Genomic DNA, 14966 nt, shown 5'->3' with positions numbered 1-14966 from the left:
AATTGCTGGCTTGACAGGATAAGGGTACTGTAAGAACAGTAGAGACAAAAAAGTCAACATTTTATGCAGCAACCATCACAACCAAAATTTTGGAAACCCAAGGATAGAAAAGGGCATTTGGGGATAAGAATTGAACTAATTATAACGTGGGAGCTGTACTATTTAACATCTGATGAAAGCTTTTTTGTTATGTAGTAGCTGTATTTTCTTTTTTTAAAATGACTACAGGAAGAAATACACATTTTGCCCCATACTTTTGTCCTTGCTGTGTTCCAAAATAAGATTTAATCCAAAGGTAAAAGATGAAGTAAATTTAACTTCACTAGCATTGTCAGCTTGTAAAGTGCGTTGAAGAACTTCAGACCACCTTAAAAAGTACAGTAGGAGGAGGCAGGGCTAGTGGTGACCCTGCCTTATTAGGCCTGGTAGGTGTGACCCAGTGGAACAAAAACACACATGTAAGACCTGCTCTTATGTTGTCTTTGAGCTTCTTCTTCCACCCTCACACACACACACACACACACACACAGACAAACACACACACCAACCTCCCGTCTCTGCACTGAGGACACCCTCGTGTGTGTGTGAGAGAGACAGAGTGGGTCCAACTTTCTGTCCTGGATCTTTAATCCCTTTCATCAAGAACAAGCCTCACTGAGCCTCCACTCCTCATCACACCGGGAAGAAAACATGACTGACTCAACAACCAACATGCGGCTGAAGCTGCCGATCACCTGCTTCATCCTGGAGATCATCCTCATCATCCTCTTCGGCGTGCTGGTGCAGTATGACCATGAGACAGACTCAAGGGAGTGGCACAAAAGCAACCACTCTGACTATGAGAATGACTTCTACTACCGCTACCCAAGTGAGTGTCCTGTGAATGTCTGGAGGTTTAAGGCCGCAGATTCCAGTCAGGGTCAGGGGTCAAGATGCTTTTATTCTCTGAATTTAAGTCACAGCATCTAGATAAAGAATCTCATAAGACTCCGGACATAAATTTGGATGCAGCTTAATATTGTATCATGATGTTTTGTTTTGTTTTTATTTTAAATATCATGCATATTTTGAAAGATTTTTAATGTACCTCAATGAAACTAATCAGTTTGTATTTTACAATCAGTTGCATTTTCACAGGAGGATGCAACTCAGTAACTACAACTCCCATCATGCCATCTATCTTCTTTAAGGTCATGCAATGCATATCAGAATTGAGAATAGAAGAACAAAAGGCAGCAAATATGTTAAAAAAAAAAAAATGTTGAAAATCCAGAATTTTGAGTTCAAACTCAAACGTAGACTTTTTTAGGTGATGCTGGTCCTTCACTAAACCTGGTGTTTTTGAGAGTCAGTTCTTCAACAAATATCCACTAACAGCCAAAGTACTTCCAATAAAGACAGTATTAACACATGACTTAAAATATAATGTTCGAATTCTTGAGCTACAAGCTGAATGTCATGTGTTAGTAAGCTATGACTGAAGAACAAACTTTTTGTTCAACTAAAAAGCTTGACTTTATGACTATCTAGCTCACCACAATATAGAGAACATAGCAAATGTTGCAACATTGTAAAGCATAATTTTGTTGTTTTTATTGCCTGTTGGGTTGGGGTGTGGCCTTGCCAACATGTGCAACCTTTTTAAGAACTGGAGACAGTGTTTTTCTTACTAATCATACTGACCATAACTCACTAACACTGAAATCTTACTCTCTCTTGCATGCTCCATCAGTGATCTTTACACTATTGTAAGTATTCGGTGTCTTGCATGCAACCTGTTCTTTTGTCAGCATATCGACACCATCATTTTGTCTCAGAAGTGTTGTGTTCTGTGTAAAAGGACAAGAAACTGCTGAGTTGCATCACAAGCGGCTCTCTTGCCCCTAATTGGATGAGTCTATTCTTTGTGTGTGGACATTTCATGGAGCTGTCTTCCAGTCCGCTGCTGTCCCATAGAAGCTGATCCATGGATCTTTCTCATCACTAATTTCCTGATTTATATGAATTGATGGTGTAGAAAGACACATTCATTCTTTTTTTTCTGCTAGCATGCTCATTACTGCATTCATACAGCAAAATTTTCATTCACAATTGGTGTAAACAAAACTTAAAGTTGTTTTTAAGCACAGGCTTATGGTCAGTTTGACAAATTCCCATCTGAATTTCAGACAAAATAAGCAGAATAAGCAATGTTAATTCCTCCCGAATTACTTTATTTTAATAAGCAGGTTTTGTATGGTATAGAAATCAAACTGCACTTTCATTTATGTTTTTGCCCAAATCAAATAGAAGCTTAAAGTTGCATTCTTTGAATCACTTGTCTGATGATACAGCTCCACCTTAGCTAACTGACTGAGGGCTGGTGGGCGCGTCTTAACAAGTCAGTTACTGTCAGTGCTTTACCTACAGACGTCTCTCTTTCTCAGGTGTGTGGTGGTCCTGGAGCAAAGCAAAGAATGATGGGAATTTACAGAGTTGATCGACCTTTTCTTAGCACTGTTTAAATCTTCAACTGTAGTGTTGCTCCTGCCTTCTTCCTGTCAGTCACTGAACTTTTCACCTTTAAGTAACTACGCTGAGCTGGATCTGAGTTCACATGCACGGTTTTGCATGCACACATTTAAACACTAGCAACTTAAATGTTTTCTACTGAAGCTAAAAATGCCTCAGAAACTGTCTGTTTTAGTAAACCCTGATTTATTATTTAAATGCACTGAAATTTACCATAATGCATCAAAAATGTGATATTATCATGATCTGTAAGTGCAAAAATGTTGAGAAAAGTAATAGTATTGGTTGTTTAAAAGGCCTAAAATGCAGCAAATGCATCAAAACATTTTGGCAAAATGCTAAAATGAAGACCTGCATTTAGACCTGCAAGCTGAATATGTCCCATGTGAACTGTTATAGAAAGTCATCTGACCAGAAAACAGTTTGTTTTACATTAGAAATCTTAACCACACAAGGCACATCAAAATGCATAATCAGTCCTCCCATAAATCACCTGCATAGCTCCACAAGGATAGTAATGTCTTTTTGGTCCAGGAGAAGTGATCTGATGACTTCTCCTCTGGCACCACCAGCAGGTTGCATTTGATGGAGATGTTCATGCTCCCCTCAGGATAATCACTTTGCTCACCCTCACCTATCCCTATCACCAGGTCAAAGATTGTATTTGTTCCTTACTTTGATTTATGACAAAATACCTACAAACTAATCACATCTGCAAACAGATAGGAATAGAATTTAGCTGCACCTTCCCTGTGTTGATTCCTAATCAGCAAATGTTGCTAACACGGTAAACTAAGGACATGATTGCATCAGCATGTTGGCATTGTTTCTGCATGTTGGCATGCTAATGTCAGCATTCAGAAAAAGAAGAGCATCTCAGGGCCGTTAGCCTGGCTGCAGACTCAGTCTTGCTTTATTTTCTGTCATTGGTGCACTTGGTTGAAATTCCTTGTTAGAATCATTAACATTCATCTTAAGCAACACGTGCTTTAACCTTAACGACAGAATAGATTGTCCGCCCTCTAAATGTGACACACAGGATGTGAGTGGCAGTTACTTGTGTCAGAGTCCATCATTTTACTAGCTCAACTATCCACCCCAGCCATCTTTCTAAGATTTTATGAGACTGATAACATCACAATACTCCCACCTTTACTTCTAACAAAAAGCAAATCTTTCTTTCACAGCCACATGATGAAAAGCAGACAGTAGGTGGTTCTAAAGCTTTTAACAGAACACACTGCTTTAAACCAATGAAGGTGACAGACTGTCTGAGATTTGAAAAACAAGGGCAGAGAGTAAAGGTTCATTAGATTTAATGGTGTCCGATAATATTTAACCTGACATTTTTGTCGTCGAGAGCTGAACCAGGAATTGACCTTCATATGTCAGGGAAATGTACACAACCTACATTCTCCATCCTTATTGCATGCCTGAAAAAAACTGTACAATAAACAGACAAGTTCACACTCTACTGGGCATGTACATGTTTTTTTTCCCCACTTTTTGATGATATCAGAAGGCTGTGTAAGACCACCAACAGTGGATTTACAATCTATGTATTGTCTGTTCTATGTGTTCCTGTGAGATAATGATGGTATGTCTACTGAAAATATGCCTCGCAAGTCTCCCTCTTGCACAACAGATCACCTGAAGGTGAACAAAGCAGTGATGAAAGAGGCTGTCCTGTGACTGTCTGAGAGGTCAGAGGTTAGATCTCATTCCCTACAGCAGAAAAACATTCCTTTTAAATTGCTCACAATTAAGACATAGCTGTTCCTGGCTGAGTAAAAACATATTTGTTCATGTGTATTGAAGTAGATACTAAAAAAGCAACAATGTGGCATTGGGGTGAGATGATAGTTTGAAACAAATAATTTGCAAATTAAAAAGTGAAGGTCATTTTAGAGGCAGTTAAAACTCCATGTTGCATCTTCATCTAAGCCAGACTTTATTTGCTGCTAGGTTTTATTGCAATAATGGTTTAAATGTTCCTACAGTTTCTTGTTTACCCAATAGGAATTAAATAACTGTTGTATCTTGTCTTATTAACTCACCACTGTAAAATTTAAAGAGTAGCTTAACATATTATCACAGAAATCTAAATCTGATGACAGTTAGACTCTGAATCTACCCCACAGAGCCTGTTCTTGCTTTTATTGTATGATGTCCTCCTGGGCCACTGGGAAACGCATGTATCTGGGCCAAAATGCCAATGGGGACGCTGGCAACACCTCCGCGTGGCCATGCCAATTAACTGTCACCATGGCGACAGCAGCCAGGGCACAGTGCAATATTGTGTATGGCAGTTTGGGACAAATAATGAGAGTTAGAAAGCAGTGCTCTCAAACTGTGTAAACCAAGAGGAAGCATCAGGGTGCAAGTTCAGAGAGTTCAGATCCAGAATGGAACCAATTTCTGCTACATGTGTGAAATGGGCTTTCTATACAGTGGATCAACTATATGAAAAACTTTAATTTTTAACTTATTAAGCAACAGGTTTCCAAGTATGAATATCTTAATGGAAGACCACTTTATATGAGTCTCACTGCACAGGACTGAGACACAACAGAACCTGATGTCCCAGTTTACCAAAGCTTATGTAATGGCTCATTCAAAGAGAGCCTGATTTTAATGACAAAGCCCTCAAGTGACAAGGTTGTGGGCAGTGAGTGGGTGCTTTTGTTGATGGAGGCTCTTGAGATGAGCATTTGAGGTTGATCTAAATTATTGGCATCCTCCCTAAGTGCTGTCAGCACATACTGTACTACCACTAGAGGTTTACCTGACAAGGAACAAAAGTAAATAGTAAATTTTAATGTAATCTGTAAGCATTTATTTATCATCTACAAACTATTTTGGCATTACACTGGTTAAGTTAATATGTAAACAGAGGATACAGTTCAATAATGACATGGTTAGGCTTACCACATGTGCATTCTGCATGGGAGCAAATGCTTGGATTGCCGAATAAAGATAAATAAAACAAAAAAAATTAACAAAATTATTAATAATTGTCAAATGAATCAATACAGAGCAGGAGGAAAGCTTACAGAAGTAGCACTACTGCCTTAATAACATTTAAGCATTGCTGTTATTTATTATTCTGAATTTTACAAATTATATTTAATATGTTGACACAATAAATTCATACATTTTTGCTTCTTATTTTACTAATTATTCCCCCCTCCTTTTGTTAATGAATTTTGTAATCTGACATAGTTTTCCCATTTTACAAGCCATTACTTGAAATTTTTATTATTTTCTAGATTTTTTTATTTTTCTTTTTTATCTGAGGTGTAATCAGCCAATATTATGTGATACATTTATTACATTTTTGATGACCTACATTTGTATCTGCAGTTTTTAAGGCAGCAATATTGCTGAAACATTCAGGTCCAACACCCAAAGAGAGTTTAGGGTCATCTGTATAGCAAAGAAACTGAATACGGAACACAAAATTGATTTTTTTTTTAAACCTACAAAGTAGTGGATCCAGATGTGACTCTTGTGGAAGTGGAACTGAGCATTGAAAGTGTAAATCTACAAGGATGTATTCACCAAAGTTGCTATTTTTTCAGCACAAGTAAAACCAGTTTAAAGTCACGCCTAAAGGCCTTAGACCGTTTTTTCCTCCTTCAGCTGAGTCAAAGTAATTTCTAACTTCTGGGGACAGTTTTTATCTTGTGATGTGATCAGAAACCAGACTGAAAACAGCTAATATCTAGTTTTGGTCCTCCAGTCTCATGGGATCCTTAAATTTAACTTGTGTTTTCTACAACATGCAGGTTTCCAGGACGTACATGTGATGATCTTCATCGGTTTCGGCTTCCTCATGACCTTCCTGCAGCGCTATGGCTTCAGCAGTGTGGGATTCAACTTCCTCATCGCAGCTTTTGCATTGCAGTGGGCCACACTGATGCAGGGTTTCTTCCATGGCATGCATGGAGGCAAGATCCACATCGGGGTGGAGAGGTATCTGATAAACACAAACAGACATGAACCATAAACGGACACGATGAGTTGACACATTTTGCATATTCGGTGTATCAACATCAGCTGTCCTGTACACATCCTGAGGCACATACATGAACAAACTTCTTTCTTTCATCATTCTTACCCTTAACTTTTGCCACACAATGACAGCAGCTCAATGTGCAATATATGACACAGAAAAATACTAAAACAAAACACTGTTTCTTCCGATTTCCAGAATAGGTGTAGTCCTTGAATGGAATTTGCAAGGTTTAGAAAAGTTAATAATGTCAGTTTTTTATTTTTTTAGCACATCCATCAGCAGAGCTATTGTTTTAGAGTCCTTTCTTGCAAGAAATGCAGGACAAAATGCTGTACAGAAACCACAAGAGCTGTTCATTCATGTGAATTAGTTTTAGAGTTGTATTAAAGTGTTTATTGCTCAGCAATTCAAGGCCTCTTTCAATCTCTTTAAGTTGCTTATCGTGTCTATAAAAGGGGACTTAATTAAATTTTAGCCACTCTGGGAAATGGAATAAGTTGTAAACACAGCACTGACGTACCTCAAGCCACCTGATATATGCAAGACCAGTATTCACTCACTTTAAATATCAGTTATCCTTCAGTCTCTTAGAAAGCATCTTAAGCTGCCAAATAGAACACTATGTTCACCAGTTAGCAAGTGTTTTTGCTCAAAAACAATTAAGAAGCTGAAAAGTTTTGTAGATGCTGTGGGTTCTACAATTGCTACCTAAAATTCTACTGAGTAGAAAAACATACATGTATAAAAACACAAAACAAACACAGGATATCTCCATGAACAAAGATGATATACGTCTTTGTCATATTGTCCGTGCCCTGTGCAGTTTACTGTGGTAACATTTCCTCCTGAACTCGTCTTTCAGTATGATCAACGCTGATTTCTGCACCGGTTCTGTGCTGATCTCATTTGGAGCTGTCTTGGGTAAAACCAGTCCAGTTCAGCTGCTGATCATGGCAATGTTCGAGGTCACGCTCTTCGCAGTCAATGAGTTCATCCTGCTGTCCATTCTGGGAGTGAGTTACTGTATAAACATATTATGTATTCATTCTAAAAGTGATAATTACATGAACATCTCTTTGGGACTTGGGTTGTAAAGAAATTCAGCGTTCAACAGTAAAAGATTTTGGTCTAAAATTCTTTTTTCTTTGCCTCTCTTTTCAACTATAATCATCAACTCTGCTCCTGCGTTTAATGGAGCTTTTTAAACCAAGTTGTGAATTAACTTTCTTCCAGACCAAGGATGCTGGAGGCTCCATGACAATCCACACATTCGGAGCTTATTTCGGCCTGATGGTGACCCGAATCTTATACCGGCCCAACCTGGACAAGAGCAAACACAGGAACAGCTCAGTCTACCACTCTGACATGTTTGCTATGATCGGTAAATATCACGCATAGCTGGGACTTTCTTTACAAAATTAAAGTACTTAAACTGATACGTTTTTAATGTTAGTGCAATAGTGTTCTCACTTAAAGGAGTAACGATACCCACAGTAAAAATCCTCTCTTGTGCAGTTATGTGCTTACTACACGCTCTGTCAACACCATAAAATACACACTTGTCCTCTACAGTGTTAGATTTAGCCTTTTCTGATCTTTTTGTTTCATTCCTAGTATAGAATCCTTCAGAAGTGGCAGCAAAACATGAGCATTTATAGTTTTGGGGAAAATGTTGCAATGCTCTCAGTATTTACTTAAACTACCTTTTAGGAATAAATCCGTAAAATGTTGTTTTTGCTATTGTACTTCCACATAGGTACCATCTACCTGTGGATGTTCTGGCCCAGCTTCAACTCTGCCATCACGGCTCACGGAGACGACCAGCACCGCACAGCCTTGAACACCTACTACTCCCTGGCAGCCTGCACTCTGTCCACGTATGCCATGTCCTCCCTCACAGCTCACGATGGCAAGCTGGACATGGTGAGAACACAGGATTGTTACTCCTGAACTAAACTGTGGTTTCCAAAATCACATAAAGAAAACATAAAGCAATCAGCTTTAAGAATCATGCCATTACTATAGTAAAGGTGAAGATGTTGAAGTCAAGACAAAAGACTGAATGAACTAGAAAGGTTTTTCATAACATCTTGATTCATTGTCAGCAGGGTGGATCTCAGCTTATCAGGCTTCAAAACACATGACAGTGTTACTCAACAGCTGATGAATAAATCACCTGCAGGTTCCCATCCCTGAAAAAATGTAAACTGTGGTTCAGTCACATGGACACTCGCAGTCAAACTCATCTGTCAACAGTAAATGAACTTGAAATAAAGAAGTGACGCTCCTGCACCGATACTAATCAAAACCTGGGAGGGAAATATATTCAGCACTGTAACTTCACAGAGGGTGTGTAGATGCCACATAGTATAACGTGCTGATGGTAAAGACAAGCCAATCACCTGAAGGCATCGACTTGTCTCTGCATTCCACCTGTTTGCTGCCACATGGTGTGAAAGAAGCTGCAACACGTCACAAATCAGAAAGTTTCATCTGTTGCATACATGCATTTTTCCAGTCACTCCTTCTGCAGCAGTGCACACCCATTTCCTTATAGTTTAGTCACTTAATCACCAAAGACGGGAAAGTACAACTTTGTAATTTTGCAGTTGGCCAAACTTTTCATGAAAGCAAAGCACAATGGCACCTATTTATTATCACACACGATAAATTAATGGAGACAAAAATATGTCTTTGTCTTCAAGAAACTTCCTATAGTAATTTATCTAAGACAAAAAACAAAAGTAAGAACTTGAGAATAAAACTGCACAAACACACAGTTTTTGAGCACAGAATAGATGTTTGTGTAAAGTAATTATTGTGTCAATAATTTTGCTACAAAATAGAATTTAGATGCTTGCAAAAACTTTCAAAAATGAGACACATGCATTTGCATTATGTTTCTTATGATCACACCAACCAACCTGTCATTTATGTGCAGCATGTAAGATTTATTATGAAGTTGGTCTTTTATTTGTACAGTAAGCGGATCTGCAAATTTTTTATGTGGCAAATATTTAAATTCGTAAATGATTTGTGTGTTTATGCAGTGTTTACTTTAAGCCTCAAGTGTCAGTCTTTTAGTTTGTTTCTAATTGTTGACGTTTTGCAGCTTTTGAACTGCTTAGTGGCTAATATGAATCAGCTGGCTCAGTCAGCAACTGGCAGGAATTTTTTAGAAAACCTGTGGTAATGAGTTCCACTTCCTTTATGTACCTGTGAAATCTGTTTGCTCACAGGTAGTCACATTTAAAAACTCTTTCCCAAGGAAAATAGAAATGTTTTCACTAGTACAAGCAGAAGATCTACAATAACCCTTTGTTTTCAGACTGACAGGGAGGGAGTAGGAATGTTGGCTCAGAGATTTAAAACAATAAATCATACACTGTAGAGTATGGGCACAGTACAACACAGCGCCATAAGAGCAGGATTAACATTGTATTTTAAAAGTCTTACTGCATTCAATGCTTTTTGTCCCCATTTTAGGTCCACATTCAAAATGCTGCCCTGGCTGGTGGAGTCGCAGCAGGAACAGCTGGTGAAATGATGCTGACGCCTTTCGGCTCCATGATTGTTGGTTTCTTGGCCGGCATCATCTCTGTTCTGGGCTTCAAGTACCTCTCAGTAAGGATGGTTCAGCATTTCATGTTTAATAGTTATTCAAGAAAAGATGCGAAAGGCAGAGCTGGTAGGGGAAAAAATAACAAAAGCAGTCTTGTAACAAATACACTCTCAGCAAATCTGTAAAAATATGTTGACATCTGTTGGTGTTTTCAGTTGATAACAAATTGCAAATAATAGAATTGATCTGCTGTATTGATCCCAAAGGGGAAATTCTGCTTTTCAGGTAGCAAGCAGAAAGAGTAAAGTGATCACCACCAAAAATATAAAATATATGACTATAATAGAAAAATACAGTAGAATACAAAATACACAATAAAGTGTACAATGTACTTACATTGAAAAATGCACCATAAAATGTCAAATACCAACAATAAAATATACAGTGAATGAGGAAATTACAGTCCTGTAAACAGCAGTGCAACGTGTGCAAGTAATGCAACAACAGCAGAACAACAGGTAACTGTAAAACAACAAAGACGTTACAAAGTAGAGACTGCTGCGAGCTCTCTGCCAGCGAGAGGTCGAGAAGAGAAACACATTTATTGCAGTGGGTAGGAATGATTTCCTGTATGTTCCTGATTTCCTGTAAATAAATGGTGAAAACTGACATCAGTGCAACTGGAAAGGTAGTTTGTATTAATGGATGTGGGATATTTTGTAGCACAGATATAATCATTACTGTTCCCACGCCCTAATAAAACTTACCACTCACTGCCTGGAGAATACAACCAAATGTGTGCTGTATGGAATTTGATTTCCACTGAGAGACATTTCTCCTGATGTTAATACTGTTCAATAACCTGCAAAGGACTGTGGATAAAAGTTTTCATTAGATGGCATTGGCAAAAGAGAAAAAATATGTGTTTTATATGCCGTTGTTGTCAGCATTCACCCTCCAGTTTCATTTTCTGCCACATAATTAGTCCTCTCTTCCCCACTTCAGCCCATCCTGGAGGAGAAGCTGAAAATCCAAGACACCTGCGGGGTTCACAACCTGCATGGCATGCCTGGTATCCTGGGTGCTATTGTGGGAGCAGTCACTGCTGCTGTGGCAACCACAGATGTTTACGGCAATGGGTAAACAGTTCATTTGTGCTTTCATTTGATGCAACATTTTCCCAGATCAAATCCATATTCACACACTTTGTAAACTACAAGGCTTAAAAAGGATTTGCCAATAGGTATCATAAGTAAAAGAAAGCAGGAAACTTCAACAAGCTGTAACTTGAGGCAAAATTACAGAGGCATTTGTCCTGTATTTCCACATTTTTCTTTTGTAAGCAGTTTGAATGAGATGATATCTGTAGTTCAAAAACAACAAGCAAGTACCTGCAAAAGACAGTGAATGTGTGGTTTTCTCTAGTATACCGTACTGTGTCATTGTTGCTTTGCCGTAATATTTATAATCTCACCAACTGTGAGAACTTGTGAAGTAAAGCTACAACTGATGCAGCTATTAAATGCAAGCTGAGCTGATTTTGTCCCTCTGTGTGTATTTCAGCATGAAAGACGTGTTCCCTATGATAGCAGATGGAGGAAAAGCATCTTACCAAGGTGGTATTCAGGCTATTTCCCTTGCTGTCACTCTGGGCATCGCCCTGCTGGGAGGCCTTATTGTTGGTAAGCATTACATACTTCCTCAAATAATCTGATAAATCACAACTCTCTTACATAAACAAGAGTTGCTTTTCATTGATTTGGTGACTCGTAGGTTTAAAAAATCTGAACTTAAAACATTATGTTTTCTTAGGCATTTAAGCAGCATCTTACTTAATGTCTTGTCAGGTAAAGCAGGTCAACACATTGAAATATTATCCTTTTAATGCTACAACAACTCAAACTTTTTTCTTTTCCATTAAAACAGTAACTGACAAGTACATTGTTAAATGCAAGTAATATTGGCCTAATTCCACATGCGATATCCGTTTGCTCATTGCAAATAATCTCTTGTGTCATGTTTAGGTTTCATTTTGAAGCTGCCCATCTTTGGCCAGCCTCCTGACACCATCTGCTTTGAGGACAGCATCTACTGGGAGGTGGGTTGGATTAGTTTTCAGAAAAGATCCTGCGCTTCTTATGACTAGTACCAAATAACATGATATGGGTTCCAAGAGATTAATATATCCTAAGGGATCCTTACAATTAAATGCTGTATTCTAAGTTTTTTGATAACAGTTTATTTTATAGGACTATATTTGTCTAATGCTTTCCCAGTAATTTCCTTCTTGGGCTCCATGTGAGGCTCAGAATTTAAGAAAATTTTCAGAAGAAAGAGCAGAAAGATGAATCTATCTCAGCATATGTGGTTTTTCTTGGTGTAAAAAATGTCCGGCATTTAATTTTACAGCCACAAGATGGTGATATTGCCTCAACGATCAGGTGTCAGTGACTGTGATGTTGCTGATCTCTATCAGATTAAACAGTGTTGCTGTTTGACCACGTGGTGGCGCAAATCTACTACCACACAGTGTGATCAACCAGGTGGTTTACAGGAACAGGATCCCTCCTGGTTGATGTCAGGCCTTTTCACTAAAAGGGCTGACGTCATTTAGATTTCCCACCAGTGGATTGTACATCATGCCTTATGCTCATCATTCATTCTTTTCTTTTATGTATTTATATGAGTGTTTGAATGTGTATTCTCGAGACTGTTTTCTGTAGAAATAAATGCAGATAACTTCCTCTCTTTCATGATATATCACATAGTTTTACTCATCATATAAAGACACTCAATTAATGTTAGAGTAAAATTATCCTTTAAATCTTTTTTCCTTAATCCGTAGAGTATGACCCTAAGTTTAAGAGATAAAAGATAAATGAAGATGCGAGTCTAGCACACAGAGCAAATATTTTCATATTCCTTTAAAAGTATTTCATTTTATTCCATTTGTACAATTTGACTTTTGTCTATCTGATGGATTCTCTGTCTTCTTCTTGCATAAATGGCAGTAGATAATTCAGTGTTCTATCTTTAACTCCAATATCATCTATATTCATTTTAATTTTTAATAAAAATCAGAAAGGGAAACAAAAGAGATACCTGGAGTATGTTGGCATTTAGAGACATAGCACCACAGCAAAATTAATGACATAAAACCAAAAATTAGGTGCTAAGTTGCACCATGAAAAATGACAATTACATTGAGCTTGGTCTGGAAAGTGAGAGGATGTTTGAGACCAGATGAGGTTATAAAAGTCTAGAAACTCAATTACCTCACCCTCTCTTTTCTGTCTCAGGTGCCCGGAGAGGAGGAGAGTCATGAGGACCAGATGACCGCTGTGAGGACGGAAGAGACTGAGAAGCTCAACAGTTAAACGCACACACTGTGAGGTTTTACCATCCTAGCACTTGACACCCTGTAGTTTCTTTAAAAAAAAAAAAAAAAGAACCCACATTGTGCTCATGTCAACTGCCAAACTGTGTGTTATATATGTAAAAATTCAAAATCTGACTTTTTTAAAACTCTCCAAACATAAAAATTTAAATTAAAAAAAAAAAAATCTCTTACTGCTTATGGGCAGCTTCAACCACTAGAGGTTGATCTGGAGCTACATTACTCTGTGCTACAGGCCTGTGAAAAGGCTGCATTGGGAAATGATGATGTCTATTTGCTGAAACATGTTTTCTGTCTCCTAAACCAAGCCAAGACATGGATACAGAACTTCATTTAAACAGCCAGTTCAAACCAAAGACGAAGCTCTAAAGACAGAAAATCTGCATTCAATAAACACAAAGGCCTGAGTGGGGAACAGAATTTAAAGTATAGGTTACATTTTATAGTAAAGACATTGTGTTTATTCTATTTTCTTTATTTCAAATAAAGAATTTCATGCAAAAACAATGCAGAGGCATATGCATTTTCTCCTCATAGTTTAGGGATTTGGGATTTTTCTGCAATTTTATATTTCATATTAAACTGTATATGATTAGTTAGAAGCGAAATGCTACTGTTGTATTAGTTATGTACCTTTATATATTTTTGTGTTGGATTTCAGTAAAACTCAACAGATTTTTCTTGATTGGCCTAAGTTAAATTGGTAATAAATGGTAGCTACATTAAATGTTTGAAGCTGTGTTATATGAAATTATTTTTGAAACACGTCAGATTATTTTTTGGCAAAATAAACTGTTCTAAAGTTTATTGTGTCTCATTTGTTATTTATTACATTTATTAAATGTATGCATTACATTATAATCAAGGGTGAATCAAAAATAGAATGCAGTGATCACCATAATTCACAAATCGCCACCAAAATTACATGTATACAGAAGTCTGGCACTATTTAGACTATTATAAGATTCAGTAATTTTATAAAATGTGGGATGGAGGCAAGTGGCTGTGCAATCAAGTCTCTGCTTGTTATGATGAAGGCCAGTCATCATTAGTCCTATTTTCCTGAAGGCTTAATGACTATGCAGCAATCATGGCAGAAGGGGTTAATGCTTCCAATCCAGATGGGGTTTGTCTCTCACTGAGTAATTTACACAGTTTTACTTTTGAGGATGAAACAGCCAAAGAAAGTGGGTGTCCTTGTGAGATATGGTCTCTTCAGGGCCTGTGTATGAGAGGTGATTAATGCCACTAGGGAAGAGTGAGGAAGAAGCAATATCAAAAACAGCCCACTTGTGCTTTCTTTGTATATGTTGGCAGATGCTAAGACTTAACCGGATGCATTCTGAGCATATGATGCAGCAAAGTTAAGAAACAGAGATAAACTAGGCATACTGAAATAACGTATTCCGTTTACTGCTCGAAAAATTGTAACTTATTCTTAGTGATCAGAAAAAATCTTTGTCCAGTGAGGATTATCC

At 37.8% G+C, this 14966-nt stretch overlaps 1 protein-coding gene across 1 annotated transcript; it reads left to right on the top strand.

Annotated features, from left to right (window-relative positions):
* The first annotated feature begins 473 nt into the window (after window positions 1-473).
* Window positions 474-14295, top strand: rhbg (Rh family B glycoprotein). The gene is made up of 10 exons (XM_023288363.3): window positions 474-868; window positions 6300-6486; window positions 7392-7542; window positions 7763-7910; window positions 8286-8452; window positions 10016-10153; window positions 11097-11230; window positions 11655-11773; window positions 12116-12189; window positions 13391-14295. The coding sequence occupies exons 1-10, from the start codon at window positions 691-693 to the stop codon at window positions 13466-13468; spliced, it is 1374 nt and encodes a 457-aa protein (XP_023144131.2). The 5' UTR covers window positions 474-690; the 3' UTR covers window positions 13469-14295.
* The last annotated feature ends 671 nt before the right edge of the window (window positions 14296-14966 follow it).

Source organism: Amphiprion ocellaris, chromosome 9 (assembly GCF_022539595.1).
Source record: "Amphiprion ocellaris isolate individual 3 ecotype Okinawa chromosome 9, ASM2253959v1, whole genome shotgun sequence".
Classification (NCBI taxonomy): domain Eukaryota; kingdom Metazoa; phylum Chordata; class Actinopteri; family Pomacentridae; genus Amphiprion; species Amphiprion ocellaris.
The sequence above is the reverse complement of the archived record's forward strand: the minus strand, read 5'-3'. Positions and strand labels throughout refer to the sequence as shown.

Bases quoted from the DNA above. Each gene is read 5' to 3' on its own strand.
- rhbg (XM_023288363.3), top strand. From the start codon at position 691: ATGACTGACTCAACAACCAACATGCGGCTGAAGCTGCCGATCACCTGC. The intron at 7,911-8,285 runs GTAAATATCACG...ACTTCCACATAG, and splicing joins TGACATGTTTGCTATGATCG to GTACCATCTACCTGTGGATG. The intron at 11,774-12,115 runs GTAAGCATTACA...TGTCATGTTTAG, and splicing joins GCTGGGAGGCCTTATTGTTG to GTTTCATTTTGAAGCTGCCC.